Below are 24,608 nucleotides of genomic sequence, written 5' to 3'. Positions count from 1 at the left end.
TGATACCTACTGAACATTTACCTGACTTCTTTTGGAAACAAATAGGTGGAAAACCTGAGATTTTCTGTTGTTTACCCTCAAATTGAAGGTAGTCATCCCCGCAGAGTGACGTGTCTTGACTCACTGTCCCAGTAACTGCTAAAGAGGCTGGAACAGGTTGAGAAGAGACTTAGCTGTGTCAGATAAAGGCAGCCCTTGTAAAACCAAGTACTTACTGCGCCTAGCTCTGTGCCAGGGTTCTGACCAGAAACAAACTGGCCCATCCTACTTTTTAAGGGAACTTCTCCCTGCCACACACTCTCATATTTTTTGCAGTTTGTTTTCTTGATGGTTGATTTTGAAGTTTTTCATGTGTTTTATCCACCTTTTCATTGACCTTTGAAACAAACCTGTTGATATTTTGAATTGTGATTTTATTGTTCATTTGGCTGTTGAATGCTTAAAATAAAATCACCATTTTATTTTGGCTTGGAAAAAATTTCCTTTTTGAAGGAAAAGCATCTAGTCAATAGTTCTAACATTGAAGTAGTTGATCACTGATAGATGAATCCTTGGACTCTTGCCTCCAGTGCCTCCTGACCACTACTTAAAAAATGGAAAATAGAAGAAATAGAAGGTAGAAAAGCTGGATTCCTAACAATATTTAGACATCTTCAAATCTCTATTTGGACAGAAATGGAGTTACAGCTGAAGAAGTTATGGATGAAAGAGATTGGGAAACTCAGAGGCAGGGACAAGTTTTCATATCAATTTCTGAAACCTTTTAACATTCTTAAATCTTGGCTGAAAAGCTAAATGTTCAAGTTACCAAGTTAAGCATGGGGAGAGAGAGAGAAGTCAATAACACACTCCTTCCCTAGAAAAAAATGTAAACTTTTAGATAGAACTAAGCAGTTTTCAAAATGTTCTGATAAAGTAAAATCAAAGGAGAAGTCCACTTTAAAATTCTGTTTCAAAAATAAATAAAATAAAATAAAATAAAATAAATAAAATAAAAAAAAATAAAATTCTGTGTTTCATTTCCCACAGGCAATTGCTATATATGCACCAAGATATTCTTGTATCACCTGTGCCTGGAATATTAAGCCAAATTTGGGTAGTGATGGCGGTTAGTATTTTAAAATTTTAAGAAGTATTATTACTAATTATTGGGAGCAATATTGATAAGCAATAATTCGGATATTAATTATAGCTCTAAGGTAGTTTATGAAGCCAAATTACCTGTGTTGTATATTGATTGAACCATTTATAGACTTCAACTTTGATATACCTGATGTTTAAAATTCATTTTTTGTGGTTTTAATTTAATATTTAGTTTTTTGTCACAAATGCTAATATAAGACTATTCATGAAAAAATATTACAGCATGTTTTTAAGATAGCATGGGCTTAATCATTTTTTTCTATTTTATCCTTTAGAATTCCACTTAATATAAAGGAAGAATTTTCTCATTCCAACGTTTTTCCGATTGTTTTTAAAGAACTTAGATTGAAAATTTTTTTTAATTTAGAACTTTAAAAAAATTACTAATAATAAAATTAGAATGAGAAACGTATTTCCCAGTGCTGTATGTCACTGGGAATGATAATGAAATGCCAAAAAATTTTATAAAAATTATATTATCCTGAGATTTTTGTCAAAAATCTTTCTGAAAATCTTTTTCTGAGATTTTAATTCTTCAGAATCTAGTGAAATGAACGTTTATTAATACTAACAAGCCATCAAAAAAAATCTTTAGCTCCTTTATTTTTCTTCTAGGTTATATGGGTATATATCTATTATTTTCTCATTTTTGTTATCTTTTTTTAAATAATAAATTTATTTTTTATTGGTGTTCAATTTGCCAACATACAGATTAACACCCAGTGCTCATCCCGTCAAGTGTCCCCCTCAGTGCCCGTCACCCACTCACCCCCACCCCCCGCCCTCCTCCCCTTCCACCACCCCTAGTTCGTTTCTCAGAGTTAGGAGCCTTTATGTTCTGTCTCCCTTTCTGACATTTCCCACACATTTCTTCTCCCTTCCCTTATATTCCCTTTCACTATTATTCATATTCCCCAAATGAATGAGAACATACACTGTTTGTCCTTCTCCGATTGACTTACTTCACTCAGCATAATACCCTCCAGGTTCCATCCACGTTGAAGCACATGATGGGTATTTGTCATTTCTAATGGCTGAGGAATATTCCATTGTATACATAAACCACATCTTCTTTATCCATTCATCTTTCGATGGACACTGAGGCTCCTTCCACAGTTTGGCTATTGTGGACATTGCTGCTATTAAATAAGATAAGCTGGGCAGCCCTGATGGCCCAGCGGTTTGGCGCCACCTTCGGCCCGGGGGTGTGATCCTGGAGACCCGGGATTGAGTCCCACATCAGGCTCCCTGCATGGAGCCTGCTTCTCCGTCTGCCTGTGTCTCTGCCTCTCTCTCTTTCTCTGTGTCTGTCATGAATAAATAAATAAAATCTTTAAAAAATAAATAAGATAAGCTGTTGATGGACAAGTAAACACCACTACCTCTTTTGGAACAAGGTGGTCATTGTTTCACAGTTCTTATAAATTCAAGCATCCTAATCTTAGCAAGAATTAAAAAAAAAAAAGAATAAAAAAAGGAAAGTAGCCATCTAGAAATGTTTTGTTTTCTTACAAAGATATTACATACTATAAATTTTTTTGAAAATATTTAAAGTAGGAAATGGGATTTTTTTACATACTATTTTGAAACTTGCCTTTAATTTCCCCTTGAACAGCCTCTTCTGAATGTTCTATGCCAAAACATATATCTTATTCATTGTTAAGGCTGTGAAATATTTCATTGTATGGGTATATAATTAGTTAATATTTTCTAGTGCACATCTGAGTTTCTGGTTGTACTACTATAACACTTCAGAAAGCTTCATTGCAATTATATCACTTTTATTTGATAGTTTCTATGGGTTAAATTCCTAGAAGTGAGATTGCAGTACATTTTAAACTATAATCTAGGTAATGCTAAATCACTCTCTGAAAAGCTTATATATACTAGATGGCATTTTAATAGCATATTGAGATAATCTGTATTTCCACATCCTCATAAACATCAGTTACCAGCTCCCTTTACATATCTGCCAGTCTGTTGGGTTAAAAATATCTTCTCTGATTTCTGTTTCTGTCACTGATTAATTGTAGCACCTTGGCCTTTTGAATATTCTCTGGATTTGTGTCCATTTTTCTTATGCCTAGGAAGTTACTGTTTACTAAGAAAGTTGTTACATATCATATGAAATTTATTAGCCTTTTCCTTTTCTAGGTTCATGTCACTCTCAGAAAGGCTTTTCCTCACTTTGAGAACATACCCATAGATTCTATTTTAGAGAGAGAATGATTATCACTTGCTTCTCCAAAGCATAGAAGCCATTAGGATGACAACCTGATGATGAGTCTGCTTCTGGATAATGTTTAAATTCTTTATGTATTGCATTATTTAGTAATATATTTGTGTTAAGTAATTTTTATAATTGTGGCTTTTTGTTATTTTGTTGTTACAGATACCATTTTATAAAGCTGGAAAACTTAATGCCTATATTGAAAAATGTGGAGCTAAAGTAAGTTTTTAAAAGAATAATGATTCCAAATACTATTTATAGTGACTGTATTCAACTTCATTTGTCAGCAAACAAAAAATATCTTTCTCATAAGTTAATGCTTTGCATGTAAAAGAGTCCACCTTTTTAGTTTCTGGAGTTAGTACAGAATTTTTATTTCTTGTATAAATACTTGATAAAATTCACTAATTAAATTATCTGGGCCTGACATTTTCCTTATGGGAAGGTTTTTGACTACAATTTCAATGTCTTTAATAGATACTAGAACTATTCAAGTTATCTCTTTCAAGGGATGTGTCCATTTCATTTACTTGTTAAATAGGTTGACATAAAGTTGCTTATAATACTCCTTTTAATTTCCTTTGCTGTAGAATTTATAGTCATGTCACTTGTCATTCCTGATATCCATCATGTTGTGACTGTTTTGTTTTTTTCTCCCTAATCAGTCTTGCTAGAGGTTTAGCAAGTTTATTGATTACAAAAAATAAGCTTTTGGTTTGGTAGGTACTATTTCGTATCTCATTGCTTTTCATTTTGGTCATTACTATTAATTTCCTCCTAAGTATTTGCTTTGTTTTGATTTTCCTCAGTTCAAAATGCTTTCTAATTCCCCTTTGAACTATGGGTTAGTGTAAGTGTGTTATGTAGTTTTCACATATTCAGATTTTCCAGGGATCCTTCTATTACTGTTTTCTATTATAATTGTGGCTAGAGAACATGTTTTGTATAACTTGAACCTTTTTTTAATTTATTGAAATTTGTTTTATGGTCTTCCTTGTTAAATATCCCTGGTCTACTTATAAACAATGTGTATTCTATTTTTGTGTCAAGTAGTCTGTGAATGTTAATTGGGTCACAGTGGTTGATGGTATTGTTAAGCTACTTTATCCTTATTTTCTATCTACCTGTTATATCAAAACGTGATAAAAATTTGGCCCTGACTTTAGCTGCAGTGGTCAGTGGCACCATCTTTGGCCTGAATGGCATCCAGGTCAGGATGGTTATGGATGACAGAATTGCCCTACAGTTCTCCTTGTTTGTATGCCAAAACTAAATATATGCTGATAAGATTCTTCTGTACCTGGGTTAATGCTTCAGTCCAAGAAGAAAGTCAATACAGAATCAAGGAGAATGCCATTTGGCTTTCTAAGGAAGATCCTGGTAGTTATTGGGATTTGTTCAGTTTAGCCCTGAAACCCTGTGTTCATGTTTGAGGTTAGTGTCGCAGGTTGGCTTCATCCTGCTGCTTGAAGTCCTATCGATAATATCCTGAATTAAAATATCTACAAAACAAATTGAATGGATTTAGTCTTCATTGCCAACAGTTTGGTTACTTGTATCCTGGGAAAATTCACCAGGAACCAAAATGGTACAAAAATGGGGGGTGAATAATATTGGGAAACAATTCTCCTTGGTCCTCTCATTTTCCTACATGTCTGACTAGGAGTGGCAGTGGCATTTTCTTTTGTACTGTATTTGTGAGGATGTTTGTATAGAAGAAAACCTTGTTTTTTTTTTTCCCCTAGCCTGGATATTTTCCTTACATGCACGTGCTAATCCATGCTCAGCTGATGACTCAAGCGGGACTCTGCTGGTCATAAGAGTTTGCTCTCTGTGCAGCTCTGTCCCCTCTAATACTTTGCCCCCAAAACTAGCTCCCTTGGCCTCCTGAGCTCTCAGCTGTCTCCTCATGTAAGATAGCCCACTGGCTCTTCCAGGGTTCCTCCTCACTGCACCACAGCCTAGAAACTGCTCTTTAATCAACATGCTGGAGGTAATTGTAGATTTCCTCTTAAGGATTGCTCCTCTTTGTTGCTGAATGGAAACCATTGTTTCCTGTAACTTGCTCAGTTTTTTAGTTACCTCAGGTGGGAGGATAAATCTGGATTGTATTCTTCTTAGAAGTAAAAGTCTTGATTTTTAAAAATTCACTACAGGTAGAGATAGTCTGCTCGTCTCATGTGTGCCCATGAAAGTATTTGTTTTCTGATGTAGAATTAGAGTAAACAACAATGAAAATTCTAATACAGCTCTGGGCTGGTTTCCTCTGTGCAGAGCAGAATTCAAAGTATAGTGCAGGGACCTAGCACAGGAGCTCTAAGTATTTAGGCTTATTGGTCCAGGATAAGGAGGGAGAATTTGGCTATTGCGACATGATAGTCTTCATGGCTTCAGAGCAAATACGTTTGAATGCTTCTTTAACTTTAGAATCAGATAGGATTAGCTGTAGTGATGACTATAACTCATATCTAAAATAACCCAGTTTTTTGGATGGTGATCTAAACACATTTTCTTTGAGTTTATAGAAATATACCAATTGCTGTAAATTTTCCTATGTTTTATTCTTTAATATGTTTAGGTAGAGGCTCCACAAAGAGTAATTCCTGTAATTCTTCAAAACTGCCTTTCATATTCACTCATGTCTAGACTTGCTCCAGCCTGGAATAAAACTGGCCATCTTTTGGTGCAAGGTGACTTCATCTCTTTCAGTCATTGGAGGTTTCTAAACTAGATTACTTCTATTCTAGGCATCTGTTTTAAATGTCAAGATATATTATTTTTAGGGAATAGTTTTTAAAGCATAGTCCCAATTAAGCCTTCTCAGGCAAGTCCGTAACATCATGTCATCTTTTACTTAGGATAATATCCAGAGGCCTCCTGATGTTTCTTTCAAAGAATTTTTTTTAAATTATGTAATACTTGATGTTTAAGAAGGAATAAATATAAGCTATGGAGCATTATAATAAAATAAATACAAATTACCAACAATTGTTGGAACCAAAAGGCTATTCTGGATTTTGTATTGAGGTCTGACCATTTTATAAGTATTTTTATGCCAGGAAATAAATATTAGAAGGAAGAATTGGGTATTTCTGTCTTTTTAATTGAAAAGATACTTTTTGAGTGGTCATATTTTTTTTCTGAATTGTCTTTAGATATTCCTTTGCGTAAAACTACATTTTAAAGTATTTTCCTTTGCTTTGATAAGTAAACATAAAAAAGTTTTATTTATCAACCATGGTTTATAAGTTATAATAATATGGCATACCCTATGAATTTTTTAAGGAAGAGAATTTCTTTCTCAAATGGGAAAGCAAAGTGCTGTTGGTAAGTAAAAATGCATATGTCGTTAGATAAAACGTTAATATGGTTATAGTCATTAAAATGTTATGGAATGTTGGGTTGTTACAATATTGATGATTATCAGAATTTAATCAGGTATTATTATAATCACGATTTGACCCAGTACATCCTCTCTGGGTCACAGTATATGTTCTTAATTACTAGAGAAAAAATTTACTTTTCTTAATTGGAATAAAATCTATATTTTTAATTTCTCTACTTAATTACAATTACCACTCTGAAGTTAAATTTTCAGGCACTGTATACTTTACAGAGTCATATCATTGAAAATTCTTTAGTACTGTTGTAAGTAAAAGATATATTTTTTATGAGAACATAATTCTTCTTTTCCTTAAAAGAGAGAAAAAAAAGGTTGTTTAAAGAGACAGAGATCTAAAATACACAGTTTATAGAGTGGTCTGATTCTTTCATTGATAAGCATGGCCTTTTTTGCAAGTAGACCTGTTCATAAACGTAGTCCACAGATAGCAGACGGTAGAGCTTTCACCGCAATTTGGGCATAGCCTTAAATCCTGAGCTAGCACCTTTACTCCACAACTATTTGATTTGAGTTGACTTTCAGGCTGAAGCCTGTTTGCACTCTTTGCCCTAATGTTATGTTTAAGTTCAACAGTGGCAGTCATTGTGCTCTAGCTCTGAACAAATAGTTTCATTACAGAAATTCAGTTTCATACCCAAACTGTCAAGACACTATACTGTCAGATGTTAAAGATAAGGTTTAGAAGAGCAAAATTCCTCACTCTTGTGTTAGAAATTTTCTTTTAGTTTTGCCAAACGTAATATTCTATAGCAGACCTTGCAAATTATAAATGTATAGCTCATTGAATTATAGCTCACAGACTAAGCATATTCTCATAACTATTTCTCAAATCAAGAAACAGAATATTACCAGTACCCCAGGGATCCCCTCGTGCTTTCTTCCAAGTATTACCCTTTCCCAAGATAAACCACTTTCTGACTTATGTAAGTGATTCTAATTATGTGAATGCAAGGTAGAAGCCTTGGGGCTTTATGAGATCCGTATTATATCTGAGGGTATATTGATGGGTCTTCATGAAAAGACTATGGAGTTAGGAGCTTGGCATGGCACCTCTCCTGATATAAGAAAACAGTCTCCATTTTTCATATGTAATAGAAATCAGGCTTCTAAAAGTTGCTTGTTGAATTTTTCTCTCAACTGTGGGATGTCTCATTCTTACTATAGCCTTGCCCTGTGATGCCTCCCACCAACACATACATGTCCATATATCTGTGTTGTTCCAAACCTCTGGCTCATCTGCAGACTCTCAAATATTGTGATTTTTTTTGGATTTTACCATGAATGGAAAAGAGTACATATTCTTAATTGAGCTTCTAATGTGAATAAATTTAAGTTAAAGCTATTTTTTGTTACTAAATTTTAATAAAATGAAGTAATAATTCCAGAAAATCACAGTTAAATATTTTGTTTTCAGTATTAGACATCAATGTAACTGAAACTCAAGTTTGTCTAAGTATAGAAGCTTACACAATCAGATTGCCACCACCTGAGGTACCATATATTTTGATTTCTGTAATTAACTTTATTATACTTACTGTATGCTTTATTAGCAATATGCTAGTAGGCTTTAATTTTTAACAAGAAGAGTGATAAGAAGGGTTTTATTACCAAAATCCATATTATTAAATGCTTGACATATTGATACTGTTCTAAATCTGTTTACTCAAAGAAAATATTCTGTTAGTTTAATACAGATTTTTAAATTATTTTGAAGATTTTATTTATTTGAGAGAGAGAACACAAGCAGGGGTGAGGGGCAGAGGGAGAGGGAGAAGCAGACTCCCCACTGAGCAGGGAGCCTGATGCAGGACTCAATCCCAGGACCCTGAGATCATGACCTGAGCCGAAGGCAGATGCTTATCCGACTGAGCCACCCAGGCACCTCTGACACAGCTTTAATCGTAGTATTCTCTTGCTCAGAAATCTTTTTAGATGACGGTAGAGACTCTCCACAACCCTACTGTGCTTCAGCATTCACCTCTTCTGCCTCTTCTTTCACCTCCAAATATTAAAAAGACTGTTTCAGCTCATACTAAGTATAATATCCCTTCATTAGCATTCTGGTAGCATTTTTTATATTTGTAAAAATATATATATACATTAATACTTTTTCCCTTCTTAGTGGAATAGGTCTTTTATTTTACTAATTCTCATAGCATCCAGCATGGAAACTTATACATTAATAGTAACTCAAATATTATTTTCCTTCTTCTGTGGCAGTGGTTCTCAGTAGAGGAGGGTGGAGAAGAAAATGAATTATTTTGTTCCTCATGAGCCATTTGGTAATGTCTACAGAAAAATTTGGTTATGACAAAGGGGAATGGGTGTGTTGCTACTGGTATTTAGTGGTTTTAGGCTAGGGATGCTGCTAAAAAAATCCTGCAGTGCATGGGACAGCAACCCTACCTCCACCCCAACACAAGATTTTCCAGCCCAAAGTATCAGTAGTGTCCATGTTGAAACAGATCATTCCTCCTTTGCCTAAAGTGATCCTCCCATTAGCTATACATCCTGCCTATCCTTTAAGGGCCAGATCCAATGCTAACTCCATTCATACTTCTCCTTAACTTTAGTTTTTTGATTTCTACTGTGTTGAGGCAATAGGCAAGTTAAAAATAAATAGAATCTACTTTCTGGCCCTCAAGAATTGTGTGAGCCAGTAGGGAAACTGACCTGCATAACAGTAAATGGAATGGGCAGGATGACATGACTGTCTTGTACTGATGAGGAACCTTTGCAAGGCTTGGGGCCAGTGTGACCTCCTAGCCTCTTTTAAACTTTCATTCTGTTCTACATCATGCTCACTTATTTGTACATTTAGAATTATACTCATTTTTATATGCCAAATTTATAATAAGCTTCTTAAGGACTAACATCATGTCTTACTGCCCTTTGAATTTTCTACAGATGATACTTGTGTTTTATATATATAGTTTTGAATAAGTTAGAGACTGACGAAGAATAAGGCCTATAGAGATGAGAATACCATCTTTATTACTAGGATGAGAATATAAGTTATGATCCCAAATGGATACTTCTGAGAGTGAAAGGGAAACTAACTTACTGGGATACTGGCCCAATATACATAAACTGGAGGGTATGTTAAAAATAAAATCAGGTCAATTAAAATTGTATTTTTGGAGTTTATTGTACATAAAAGAATAAGACTCTTTGAACCAAGAGTCTTCAAACCAACAGTGTTATGAAACTCAGAAGGGTGTTGTTGCAGGACAGCTTATGTAATGAATACGTGGGAGCTATTTTATCTTTATAATGATTGGTTATAGTAATGGGGTTTTCCAAATGACAGGGGATTAGTTAAAAGCGATTATCTTACTCCATTTTGGAAAACAATATAAGTTTTATGATTTTTAGACGTATTTACAAGAAATAATTGAAGTTAAATTTCATTTGTGTTACAGAATGAGCTAGATTAGGTTTTATTTATGTGGCTTGTCTGGTTTTGTCTGCCTAATGAATGTTCAAGTTTAGTCTCCCATTTTATTATTTTAATAGATAAATGGTCATCCTGTTCATTGTTAGAAAAAAAGTTATTAGAGAATGTGGCCTATCTGAACCCTAGAATTAGGTAGATTCCCTGCCTACCTGTGGGAGTAATAAACCCCCAGGCTCTCTTAAGAGATCAGGCACGATTCCCAGTATGACAATGCAGTGTACTACTTCATGCCAACAGACCAGTTCCCAAGAGGAAGGGAAAGGAACTGTCCCAGTTTTTCCAACCAGATAAGTCACCTGATCTGCCTAGGGAGGAATGAATGGAAGGGCAAAGAGACATCAGGAATATGTACTAGAACTTTCTCAGCATGGAAGTGAACATCAGAAATGGGGAAGATGCACCCCTCTCTTCTGCTCAACATTATATGCTCAATACACACTTTTTCTGTTCATTTATTTTATGTTTTTTTATTTATTTTTTATTGGAGTTCAACTTGCCAACATATAGCATAACACCCAGTGCTCATCCCATCAAGTGCCCCCCTCAGTGCCTGTCATCCAGTCACCCCCACCCCCCGCCCAACGCCCTTTCCACCACCCCTTGTTCGTTTCCCAGAGTTAGGAGTCTCTTAAGGTTTTTTTTTTTTAATTTTATTTATTTATGATAGCCACACACACACACACACAGAGAGAGAGAGAGAGAGAGAGAGGCAGAGACATAGGCAGAGGGAGAAGCAGGCTCCATGCACCAGGAGCCTGACGTGGGATTCGATCCCGGGTCTCCAGGATTGTGCCCTGGGCCAAAGGCAGGCGCTAAACCACTGCGCCACCCAGGGATCCCCGAATCTCTCATGTTCTGTCTCCCTCTCAGATCTTTCCCACTCATTTTTTCTCCTTTCCCCTTTATTCCCTTTCAGTATTTTTTTATATTCCCCCAAATGAATGAGACTATATAATGTTTGTACTTCTCCGATTGACTTATTTCACTCAGCATAATACCCTCCAGTTCCATCCACGTCGAAGCAAATGGTGGGTATTTGTCGTTTCTGATGGCTGAGTAATATTCCATTGTATACATAGACCACATCTTCTTTATCATTCCATTGTATACATAGACCACATCTTCTTTATCCATTCATCTTTCGATGGACACCAAGGCTCCTTCTGCAGTTTGGCTATTGTGGACATTGCTGCTAGAAACATCGGGGTGCAGGGGTCCCGGCGTTTCACTACATCTGTATCTTTGGGGTAAATCCCCAGCAGTGCAATTGCTGAGTCGTAGGGCAGATCTATTTTTAACTCTTTGAGGAACCTCCACCCAGTTTTCCAGAGTGGCTGCACCAGTTCACATTCCCACCAGCAGTGCAAGAGGGTTCCCCTTTCTCCACATCCTCTCCAATATTTGTTGTTTCATGCGTTAATTTTCCCCATTCTCACTGGTGTGAGGTGGTATCTCATTGTGGTTTTGATTTGTATTTTGCTGATGGCAAGTGAGCATTTTCTCCTGTGCTTGTTGGCCATGTCTATGTCTTCCTCTGTGAGATTTATGTTCATGTCTTTTTCCCATTTCATGATTGGATTGTTTGTTTCTTTGCTGTTGAGTTTAATAAGTTCTTTATAGATTTTGGAAACTAGCCCTTTATCTGATAGGTCATTTGCAAATATCTTCTCCCATTCTGTAGGTTGTCTTTTAGTTTTGTTGACTGTTTCTTTTGCTGTGCAAAAGCTTCTTATCTTGATGATGTCCCAATAATTCATTTTGGCTTTTGTTTCTCTTGCCTTCATGGATGTATCTTGCAAGAAGTTACTGTGGCCAAGTTCAAAAAGGGTGTTGCCTGTGTTCTCTAGGATTTTGATGGAATCTTGTCTCACATTTAGATCTTTCATCCATTTTGAGTTTATCTTTGTGTATGGTGTAAGATAATGGTCTAGTTTCATTCTTCTGCATGTGGATGTCCAATTTTCCCAGCACCATTTATTGAAGAGACTGTCTTTTTTTCTGGTGGATAGTCTTTCCTGCTTTGTTGAATATTAGTTGACCATAAAGTTGAGGGTACACTTCTGTATTCTCTATTCTGTTCCATTGACCTATGTATCTATTTTTGTGCCAGTACCACACTGTCTTGATGACCACAGCTTTGTAGTACAACCCGAAATCTGGCATCGTGATGCCCCCAGCTATGGTTTTCTTTTTTAAAATTCCCCTGGCTATTCAGGGTCTTTTCTGATTCCACACAAATCTTAAGATAATTTGTTCCAACTCTCTGAAGAAAAGTCCATTTTGATATTTTGGTATTTTGATAGGAATTGCATTAAATGTGTAAATTGCCCTGGGTAGCATTGACATTTTCACAATATTAATTCTTCCAATCCATGAGCATGGAATATTTTTCCATCTCTTTGTGTCTTCCTCAATTTCTTTCAGAAGTGTTCTGTAGTTGATTCCCTAAATTATAATTGATATCAGCTTCTCTAAATCTCACTTTACCTAAATTTTTGATACGGCAATTTTCATGTTCTGACTCTTGCAAAAATTAGTTTCATACATGTTTCTGTTCCTATTAAGTTTTGTGATCTCTTTGAGAGTCTAGGTTTTGTCTTATTTTTGTTCTCTAGTATCTCAACATTGCCTGGAGCAAATAAAATCCAAATTCCTGTAGCTTGGCATAAGGAAGAAGTGATATTTCCTGAGTACCTTGTTAGTGCAGGTCTATTCAGAAAAGGACACATTTTAAGTATTTGTTAAATAAATGTAAGAGGTTAACTGTCTCTTGGAGGCATATCGTGAACACTTGGATAGCCAGTCTTCAGAAATATCCAGGTTGAGAAAAGCTGATATAGACTTTAAGGGCTGGTACCATGGAGATCTCTGCAGCAATTTGCTTTAGTCTCTGAATAGTGTTGAAAATAGCCAGAAGGATATAAACTAAAGCTATGTAAGTGGGTGTATAAGAGAACTCATAAACTTTTGAACATTTGGACATAAAACCTACCCTCTCTGAATTCAATCTTTGGTTGTTTTCTCTCAAATAATATATTTATTCACCTGCAGTCAGTCTTTCCTGACATTCATAGCCATCCCAGCACTGAGCATCCTTTTCTTAGGTCACAGATTAGACCATTTAGCTTTTAAGCACACTATGTCACAGGGCAAGATTTATCCTCCAGTGTACAGGACAATATGAATCCTTATTCATTCTTACTGCCTTTGTTCTCTTACCTCACAACATAACCAGCAGTTCTTATCTTTATATTTTTGCATTTATGTTTTTCTGCTGTGCTGCCTCATTTCCATTAGTCTTAATAAATGCTGTAAGATTTCAGAGAAAGATATGTCACTGAATGTAGAGGAGATGGTTCTAGCTCTAGGCCTATAAGGCTCTTTCTTACTGGTAGAACTCAGATATATCAGAGTACAGGCAAGTATATTATTAAAATGCTGGGCAGCCCGGGTGGCTCAGCAGTTTAACACCACCTTCAGCCCAGGGCCTGATCCTGGATACCCTGGATCGAGTCCCACGTCAGGATCCCTGCATGGAGCCTGCTTCTCCCTCTGCCTGTATCTCTGCCTCTCTCTGTGTGTGTCTCTCATGAATAAATAAATAAAATCTTTAAAAAAATAAAATAAAATGCTAATGATTTGTCTAGGCAGTAAAAAGAAAAATTGGCCAGCTTAGCTGGAATTTATTGAAAAGCAATAGAGAATGAAGTTAGAATGTTATTTCCCAAAAGCTGTATGATGATAGGTTAAAAGGGGGATGAGGATTTATGAACCATTCTTTCTCATCCTAACAGTGTCCTCTTAGGACTTATCTTTGACTTGTCCTTCTTATCTTTGACTCTGTATTAAAATGCCCCACAGAGTGAGGAAACTGTAAGTAGAAAAGGATTGGTAAACTATCAGCTTAAATACCCTGTGGATAGGTCACCTGAGGACCAGAGGAAAAGCATTCCAGAAGATAGAAAAGGGATACATGAGAGTATCAGCTCTCTACTCTCATTCCCGAAGACAAACTAGAGGGACAACTCCCTAACTCATTCTCTAGTTAAAAAAAAAAAAAAAAAATTAAGATACTATTTACATTTTACTAAATGTAAAATGTAAATACCTTGCTTTAGAAGGAATTCAACTTCCTATAAATTAACATAATTAAAAAATTGAAAGCCAGTTGAAATAAGTAGAAGATAGAGGTTTGGGGTTGGAAAATGAGAGAAGGCATGAAATACTTAATATGTTGTATAGAGAGAAGTAGGGAGAGCTGAAACATCAAATACATTATGTAAAGTATTATGTACCTCCAACTTAAACTAAGCCTTTAAAACTACTCTGTAATTGACTGTGTATGTGTTTCTTCTTGTTTGACAAATTCTTTTGAGGAGTTATGCATTAAATCTTATTTCTATTTAAAGCTAAGAGAATTTGGTATTTCCCAGAGTATTATAAAGGATTTTGATACTAACAACAATGCTGTCATTGAAGGACATTCAATTTTAAACAACTGGTGCTACGTTTTGCCAAGGTGAGATTTCAGTTTGTAGCATCTGAGGTAGGTCCAAGATGTAGTAGTTCTCTCATTTTGCTTCAGCATCAGTGTGTACAAAAGTATAAAGGAATTTTTGAAACTGAATTTTTGAACGTGATTTGTAACTTAAAAAGGGTCATACAGAAGTCATCAATTTCCTGTATTAAATTACTAAAAAAATTTTATTATACCCTTATATTTTCATTAAATATAGTTTTTACAAAAGTAAAATTTCCAGATATCTAATTATGAAATTACAACTATTATAGTAATATCAGTAAAACCTTATAAATGCTACATATAATTAATGATTCTTTATCATTTGATAGGAGCTGTTTTAAGTTTGCACTGTCTTTAGGGGAAAATGGCTTGTTATTAATATAAATAGGACTATTGGAATGAAATTTTAACCTGCTTAAGAAAAAGAACTTTAATTAACTAACAGAATATGCATAATAATTTAATCATCAAAGCAGGGAAGAGGTAGATAGGGAACATAGATTTGACTCTGATTCATTTAATACTTAACAGATTTTCCCCTAAAGTCTGACAGTTACCAGGCATACTTCTGTGTGGCAACACTTAATAAACGTTTTGTTGTTGTTGTTGTTGTTTATAACTGGCACATTGTTTGCATTAATTCAATTTAGTTTTTTCTGACAATTCTGGTTCTGATTTAATACAATGGTGTACTTGGAACTAGTAGCAAATGATTAGTTTATTATGTAAAGAAGGCTGCTAAATCTTTTTGAGTATTTTTTTAAATTAAATTATATGGTTAAATTATATCCAAACACTGGCTCATAATACTGTATCAACTCCTATTTTTCTTAGTATGAAAAGGGGACAAATAATAAGTATTCTTCACACCACACCCCCTGACTGTCCTTTTCACTCATATGAAGATTTCCGGATGCACTGGGATGACTTGGTAAGAAATAGAAATGTGTATTATGGTAGGAACTATTTAATTTTGCTTCATATAATTTAATCTTAGTTTAGCTTTCTCTCAAAAGAACTTTATCTTTGTTCCTAATTTTTAGTATGGCTATAAACTTCCAGAAGATTGTGGAAATACTAAAATTTACTGCAGCATCTACTTCAAAATGATAGGAGAAAGAATCTTCACGTATCCTTTTACACACTACTTGTAACAGAAGCCCCCTGCCAGCCTCATGATCCATCCTTACTCCTGGCTTTAGTGTTGTCATCATTTTCAACCTTCTCTATGTCTGAATGAAACTGTGTTCCCTTCTACTCCTCCCTCCCCCTGCTTGAATATTTTTTGTTTTCCTTAGAATTTTTCTATTTTTATTTGAGAAAGAACTTGATGATATTTTTTATTTTAAGTTCTATTGCAACAATTTAGGCAACAAAAGGAACTTTAGATAGAAAAATGTTTACAGGATTTCTAGTAGACAGTAAAATAGTCCTATGATTCTCCTTAGCCTAGGGCTCCCTCCAGTGGTATTTTGGATATTATTGAAAGGGTAAAATTAAAAAAATTAGTCTTTAACAAAGATTTTTCTCTTTGGAAGATTATTTAATTTTACAGGCAAAATTTAGAGGATCTGACTTGCACTTAATGCTCCCCAATGCTTTAAGAAAATATATGTCTTAACATTATTTTAAATAATTTAATAATAATTAAAAGTATTCAGGTGAAACTCTTCAGTTGTAATCAGTATTGATTTCACATTCCAGTCTCTGTATTATGACCTGCTGGAGTTTCAAATTGGAAGAAGAGCCATAATGTTCTCTTTCTGCATTTTACACTTCCTAACCCAAAACTTAATATAAAATTGATGTTGACAGGGATCAAATACTCCCTTTCATTAAAGGCAAAGACATTATTATTCCAAGTCGTCAGGAGTATTTTTCATCAGAAAGAAGCAACTGCTCTTCTCAAAGAATTGCTTTTGAAGCTTGAATACACTGTGTGTTGTTTCTTTGTACTGAATTTTTACAGCTTTTGGAGATGCAACCTCTTTATTGTTTTCTATAAACACTTATTTTTGTAACCTCTAAAGGTCATAGTATCTTTCTTATAAATCATTTTCATAATATCTTAGTCTGCCAGTCTATATAGAAAGATCTGTAATAACAACACAATGAGCAGTATTGATACTGAGTGTTAAAATAGAATGAATTAAGACCCTGTGATAAAACATACTTTTAGCTTTGGAAAATATGAAATAAGCAATATATGAAATAGGATTTAGTTATGTGTGTCTTTTTAACAGTTAATATTGTAATACTTTTTTTAATTCCATAGACATTGCTATCTCTTGGGGCTTCTGGGTAGAGTAGTCGGTTAAGTGTCCGACTCCTGGTTTCGGTTCAGATTGTGATCTGTGTCATGAGATCAAGCCCTGTGTCAGGCTCTGCACTCAGCAGAGTCTGCTTGAGATTCTTCCTCCCTCTGATCCTCTGGTTCAGGTGCTCTCTCTTTTTCTGTAAAATAAATAAATAAATCTTTTTTAAAAATTGCATCTCTTTAGTACAAAAAAAGTTCTATTCTTTAACAGTGTTCAGATACCCTCTCAGCTGCATCAGAAGTCAGCCCATTCAGTTCTTTCCAAGAGTAGATTTGGAAGGTGTGTTGAAAAGTTTCCTTTCAGACTTAAAATCTAAATTGCCTCAGATAATGTGGCTTTCCCATAAAGATGACAACTAAGGCATGCTACTACACACAAGAACTAATGAAACCTCATGTACAGGTAAGAGATTTCATGTCCTTCTGAGCACTCTAAGACCTAGTATGCACCTGTCTTGGATCTTTTGCTTTCTGTGAGGGGCTATCTAACCCATTGTACTAGAATTCTTTTCTGTCGGTTCAGTGTTTCCCTAATGCTATTTGTTATTGTACTTGACCATCTGTCACTGCTATTTGTTACCTTTTTTGTATTTAACATGGCATTATAGTCATAGTTGTTTAGTGATCTAATTTATCATGAGCTCTTGGAGAGCAGAGATCATGTTCATTTTCTTATGCCAAGTACCTGGTATAAAATAGGTGTTCATTAAAAGCATTTTTCAATGAATAAATGATCTTACAGAATAGTTTGGAAACATTTGTCTCATACAAATTCAAGTTTACTTTGAACTGCAACTTCATTTGAGTGTGCTTGATAAAAAAAAAGCCTTTGTATAGTTCCATTTACAGAAATTGAATTCATTCAGTAACATTTTTATTATAAGATGATATGCTAAGTGAAATCTTATGAAAAAAAGAAGTAGCAGCAATTAAGCAAAACTGATGAAGAAAATATGCTGGCCTATATTCACACTCACTAGAATAAGATTTCTTTGTCAATAGACAATAAAATTGAAAGGGAAGTTTTTGAGAAACAAATAGGAATTTAAATTTTTCAACAGTGACCTTTTCTTATAAATGACAGTTGTGTGTTTTCATACAAGGGAAAAGCAAAAGGTTGAACAATTTGAGCAGTTTGAAATGTAATGTGAATTATATGAATATTTCTGTGTCTGCTTAATCTTTTTTCTTAACTGTGTCCTCTGTTTATTATAGTTTCCACTGCTCCAGTGATTTCAGGTTTCACATGGTATTGACTTCCTATGGCACATGGCAGTTTTTCCAACTTCTGCTTCTGTGCTAATTGTCATTCTATGATCCTCAAATAAAATTCACCAGGGCCAGTATCTGATAGGCCCCATTCATCTTTTCAGGCGAGGCCCCCTTGTCTGTCACCAGCCAGCATGTGGATTTGGTATCCTTGAATTAAGAACACTTCGTATAAATGGTATAAATGGTAGCCAATAGGCAAGGCCATTTCCTAAAAGAATGTGAGGGGAACCTGGGTGGCTCACTGGGTTAAGCATCTGACTCTTGATTTTGGCTCAGGCCATGATTCCAGAGTTGTGAGATTGAGCCACACATCAGGCTGGGCACTCAGCAAGGAGTGTGATGGAGATTCTCTCTCCCTTTCTCTTTGCTCCCCACCCCCACCCCCTTGCATGCACACATTCACTCACTCTTTCTGGAATAAATACATCTCTAAAATAAAAAGAAAAAAAATGTGAGTGGACAAATTCCAATCGACATCTTTATGATAATGAATCTTAAAGTTTTGGCCAGATATAACATTTTTAGTAGCTATTGGCCGAGTCCAAATCTGAGGAATTTAGAAGAAAATATGTCATTATATAATTCATTTTTATTGGACATATTTATTGAATATTTATTTTTTCCAGTCCATGACTGTTTTATAAAGAGTGAATCTGGACAATATACTTGTGCAAATTTGCTTCTTAAATGTAAAATAATGCTTAACTGGAAAATCTGGTTTTTGTATTGCTCCTAACAATAAGAATTTATCCTATTCATTTTTATTACATCTGTGTGCCAGCTTCTTTTATGTGTATTATTTCATCATAATCCTCAAAACAGACTCTAAGAATAAAAAATTGTTTTCCCACTTTTGTAAATGAAACTGAAGCAGAGAGCATCCAAATAATTTAACCAAAGCCATAGAATTAAATACATTGCAGAATTAGAACTGAAACTCAGGGGAAGATTCTCAGTCACAAAATTGGAAAAAGTTTAGATCTGTGTTTAAAAGCTCTAGCTCTAGAGCTTACTATGTGTGTAATCTTAAGCAAATTATTTGGTTTTCTTGTGCCTCAGTGTCCTTGTAAAACAGGTCATGGTAGTAGTGGTAATAATAACATTTGTTACAAATTGAGCTCTCTAGGAAGCTGACTCTGGAGTCTAGTGCAGGTGATGTTTATTGAGGACTGAACTTGGAACACCTATGGAAGGTGAGGCTAGAAGAAGGTGGGGTAAAAGAAGTCAATAGCAAAGTGAGTACCAGGTAGCTTTGGCCAATCTTCCGGGAGCTCTAAGGCTAAAACAGCCCATCACAGTGATCTTACATTGTCCAAATAGCCAGGCCTTTACACCCATTCCTTCATCTGTCATTGGATTTGGGCCACCCAGGGACGACGGGCATGTTCTAAGGTGAGGTAGGTTTCTAGAACTAGGGAGTTCTTGCAGGGGCCAACTCCCAGCAGTGTGTGTGTGTGTGTGGGGGTGCAATAGCCCTTTTGTGAAGGGGATCTGAGTAGCATGTGACCACTTTCTTTACAGTACTTCACAGGGTGTTTTGTTTTTTGTTTTAGGATTAGATAATAACAGTCCCTTGTACTTAGTGAACTCTCAGTAAATGTTAGTTCCTACTACTGCTATACCATGTGTAAACTATGAGATTCATGCAGTCTAAAAAGATTAAGTTTAAAAAGTGAAAAATAGATTGATCAGACTATTTGTTAAAACTCAACTGACTTTTAAAAAAATTAGCAGGAATGCTTAACCAAACTATTTTTCTTTTTTTAATTGATAGAAATCCTCAAAGGTACATAAAAGAAATTAGTATAACAAACTCTCATATGCCTATCATGTAGCACTTCTTTGACATAGTTTTAGGTGAGGAGTATACTGGAGTATTTTAAAAGAAACCCAAGATATGATGTTATTTCTTCTGTAAAGACTTTAGTATGCATCTCTGACAGGAGCCTTTAAAAACATTATTTGCAACAATTCCTAATATCTAATACCAGTTCATATTCTAATTCCCTATATATCTTAAAGATTTAGGAACTTTGTTTAAATCTTAATCTAAGCACAGTCCATGTATTTTCTTTTTTTTTTAATTATCTTTTTTAAAAATTTTTTTTGAAGATTTTATTTATTTATAGAGACACAGAGAGAGAGGTAGAGACACAGGCAGAGGGAGAAGCAGGCTCCATGCAGGGAACCCAATATGGGACTCGATCCCAGGTCTCCAGGATCACACCCCAGGGCTGAAGGCAGCACTAAACTGCTGCGCCACCGGGGCTGCCCCAGTCCATGTATTTTAATTTGATTGTCCTCTTAGGTCTCTTTTATAACAGTCTAAACCCACTTCCCTTTTTATTTATGCTAGTTATTTGCTAGAAAAACTGGACCATTTGCCCTAGAGAATGTCCCATATTCTATATCTGACTGTGGCTTTATGTCGTTTGAAGTTAACATATTCTAAACCTTCTATTTCCTACAAATCTGTGGTTAGATCTAAGCTTAACTGAATTCTGGTTCAACTTTAATCAAGAAACATTCAGGTGGTGTAATACACAGAACCAGATTTTAATAGGTAAAACACATTTGATCAGTCATTTTGGTCAATCCTCAAGTTTCTTTTAATCATTACCTTAATTCTAGGACTCCATTAAATGACATTCATTCATATCTAAGTATCAGTTAAGGCTCTTGCTTTTCCTCTACAATTTATGTTAATGTACTCCAAGTTATGTAAGTTGTTTGTGAAGGTCTAGAAATTAAAAGTCAACTTAGCCACATTTGTCAGTGACACCTGGCAGGATAATGGTAATAATGTAGTAAAATATGAGATATTTGTTGATTTATGGCTTCATAAAGCTTTGGTTTGTTGACCATTTAAGTATTTCAAGTTCTATGAATTATTTATGATCTCACTTGCTGTTCTTTCTGTAGTCTTTTTATAAATTTTGAATATAAACTTGGAAGTTGGGGATCCCTGGGTGGCGCAGCGGTTTAGCGCCTGCCTTTGGCCCAGGGCGCGATCCTGGAGACCCGGGATCGAATCCCACATCGGGCTCCCGGTGCATGGAGCCTGCTTCTCCCTCTGCCTGTGTCTCTGCCTCTCTCTCTCTCTCTCTATCATAAATAAATAAAAATTTAAAAAAAAAAAAATAAACTTGGAAGTTTCACCCTTTGGGCTATCTACTATATTTTAGAAATTGAAAGAATGAGTAAATAATACATCAACAGGCTATGGGGCAAAACAGGCTTTTGGAAGTTATTTTCATCGAATATATGTTTCTGAAACAGATGGTGATGAAACTGTGTGAACATAAACATATTTAGACACATTCTATGTAAGTTTTATGTCAGAATGCCAGTAATTCTGTTCTCATATGAGTCTACCTAGAATGAGTTTTTCTTCCGGAATTTCAAGTAGTAGGTATATTTAAAAGTTACTACAGTTTATAAAATGCAGGGGTCAAAAATGGCTTAATTCTTGAATGCTTTTCTCATGAAATGGAAAAAAAATCTCTCTAAATATATTGAGATGACCTAGTCCCTTCTAATAAAACATCTTCTAATAAAGCATCTCTTTGAGGTGGAATTTCATTCAAATTAATGAATTGTTCTCCCCATGATAGCGTATATGTACAGGAAAAGGCAATGTAGGGTGAGGGCATTTGGTGTATTTGCCTAATATGGTCCAGGAGAATGAGTACCCTAAGCTGTTTCTGGTCACCTATAGAGATGGTGAGCTTGATACTTGGCTTCTGCTAACTCTGCAACTGAAAAACCAGAGGCATTCATAATTGAACTTTTTAGCAGGAACTGCAGAAGTGCGGCTTTCACTTACTTCTTCCTTCCAAATAATGAATGAGTGTTTCTGATTCCTTGATTCTAAAATGCATCCTGAACCCTAACTGCAAAGGAGAAAATGTCCATTTTATTTTCCAGACACTGGTTTAGAAAGTAACACTAGACAGAGAGGGTAGAATGAATGTTGCTCTCCAGTCCACCAATATCCATCAGAGATTCACAGCTGAGTAATGCAGGGGAGAGGGAGGCATTTGTTTCTTGACCTGGATTGGTCTAATGGTGGTCTCTGTTCATGTGGTATCTTGGTGAAGATGATTTATAAGGTTTTCTTCTAGCTACCTTATTCAGAAAGTCTTCAGAAGAACAACAGCATCACCTCTTTATTGTCTTCAGAAGTACATGTCAAGCCCTGTTATGGATGGAATTGTGTCCTCCTTGCCCCATATTCATGTATTGAAGTCCTCACTCCCAGTATGTCAGGATTTGGCCTTGCTTGAAACAGGATCATTGCATTTATAATTAAGATCAGGTTATACTGGAATAGAGTGGGCCTCTAATCCAGTATGACTGATATTGTTATATAAAGGAGAAATTTGGGGACAGATACATGTGCAGGGAGACCATCATGTGAATATGAAAATGACCATCTAACTACAAGCCAAGAGGAGAGGCTTGAAACAGATACTTTCTTCATGACCCCAACCCTAACACCACCTTGATTTCAGACTTTTAGCCTCCAGAACTTTGAGGCAATACATTTCTGTTGCTTAAGCCCCTCAGTTACAGTGCTTGTTACAGTAGCCCTATCAAATTAAGATAAACCACTTTTTGATACATGTTTTTTCATTCAGGCTAGCAAGTCTCTGGGGGGTTATAAGCCAGCTGTTACTCATTAGTCAGCCTCTCTGTCCCGTTACTCAGGGTCATGAAACCTGGCTGGGTCTTCTGTGCCCTCCCTCTGAAAATTATGGGGAAGTAAAGAAAGGTGTCTCCTTGCTCTACTGACATGAATAAACCTCCAACTTGAGAAATCTACAGACAAGAGGTGAGCCCTGCTCATCTATTTTCAGCATCAACTCAATCCTCATCCAAGATTTTTCTTGGAGTCTTCCCACTTCCTCAGAGAATAGCCGGTGTGGGAGAAGGAATATTGTTCTCTATGGTGACTTTGAATTATGTCAACTTAAGTATGATAGAAGTACATTTTTTGAATTCCTTTCTCTACATAGTTCTGGCTTAGGGTGGCATGTGATTGGAAATGTAAAGGTGGAGCAAGATTGTATTTACACTTGGAAGATCTTTGTTAAGCCTGTGTGATAACTCAGACCCACAGGGATATGCTGTGGCACCTTGTTAGTTGGTGTGGAGTAGGCATTGGGCCATGGTTCCTTCATCTCCTGCCATATGTCCTCTTTAAGCTTTCCTAAAGCCTGTATCAGGTTTTTGTGTAGATTCAGCCCTTTAGTAGGCCAACCATACTGTGACATTGGAGGCTTGAGGGTGATAAGAGATGACGTGGGTTCTGGCTAGACACAGCATGCTTTCTGATGTGTACTCCATTTTTCAAGATGGTCACAAGATTGTCTATCCACATGCCCTTATGATCAGTGGCAACATTTATGCTATTACGAGGTTGGGGGTGGGTAGACTGTGTTCCCTCCTGTGTCTGGGCAGGACTGTGACAGAGGTGATGCTGCATGACTTCCAAGGCTAGGTCAAGTGGAAGCTGTCTCCCTCAGGACACTTGCTCTGGGATCCCAGACCACATGATGGGGTTGCCTGAAGTCCAGTTTACAGCCAGCATCTAGCATCATATGAGTGAGGAAGTGACACCCATCCCAGAGTCCCTCTCACTACAAATCCGTGAGAGACTCTGAATTAAGCCAAGTCAGCTCCCAGAATCATGAGACAGGAGACCTAATTATTGTTTAGAACCACCAAATTATAGTTATTCTGCTTAATAACTGGATCACTCACTTTTTCTTTGCTTATTTACAACTCTTATCCCCCAAAACTCTCTACTACTCTTCTCTTAACTCCACTCAACAACTAGGCCACCAGCAGTAGAGAAAGGAAAACGATTTGATCTGGTTTGCACATTATTCCTAGCATTTTTTAAAATTTTGTTTCAAGTTGTGACTCTGTGTTTGATGCCGGAAGATGAGAAAAGAACTCCCTATCCCATGTTTCAGATTATTGTCACATGTCACTTTTTTCCAGGTTCTGGGACTCGATAGATATGTATTTTTAAAAACTATAAACACTTCCCATTGACAGGTGAATGGATCAACAAAATGTGGGATTTCTATACAATGAAATATTATTCAGTCATAGAAAGAAAGGAAATTCTGACCCCTGCTACAACATGGATGAGCCTTGAAAACATGCTGAGTGAAATAAGCCATACACAAAAAGACAGATAATTGTATTCTTCTACTTACACAGGATACCTAGAGGGGGAAAGTTCATAGACCC

At 35.8% G+C, this 24,608-nt stretch overlaps 1 protein-coding gene across 1 annotated transcript in view; it reads left to right on the top strand.

The window, feature by feature from the left end:
- Nucleotides 1-24,608, top strand: part of LOC129514561 (uncharacterized protein C18orf63-like) — a 39,982-nt gene that overhangs the window by 11,766 nt on the left and 3,608 nt on the right. The window contains 10 exon segments of the mRNA XM_055333242.1: nucleotides 1,030-1,108; nucleotides 3,536-3,592; nucleotides 5,952-6,063; nucleotides 6,659-6,700; nucleotides 8,191-8,267; nucleotides 14,643-14,752; nucleotides 15,590-15,686; nucleotides 15,799-15,884; nucleotides 17,291-17,402; nucleotides 17,404-17,475. Coding sequence (XP_055189217.1) covers nucleotides 1,030-1,108; nucleotides 3,536-3,592; nucleotides 5,952-6,063; nucleotides 6,659-6,700; nucleotides 8,191-8,267; nucleotides 14,643-14,752; nucleotides 15,590-15,686; nucleotides 15,799-15,884; nucleotides 17,291-17,402; nucleotides 17,404-17,475 — 844 coding nt within the window.

Source organism: Nyctereutes procyonoides, unplaced genomic scaffold (assembly GCF_905146905.1).
Source record: "Nyctereutes procyonoides isolate TBG_1078 unplaced genomic scaffold, NYPRO_anot_genome, whole genome shotgun sequence".
Classification (NCBI taxonomy): Eukaryota; Metazoa; Chordata; class Mammalia; order Carnivora; family Canidae; genus Nyctereutes; species Nyctereutes procyonoides.
Note: the sequence above shows the minus strand (reverse complement) of the source record. Positions and strands in the feature narration are given on the sequence as shown.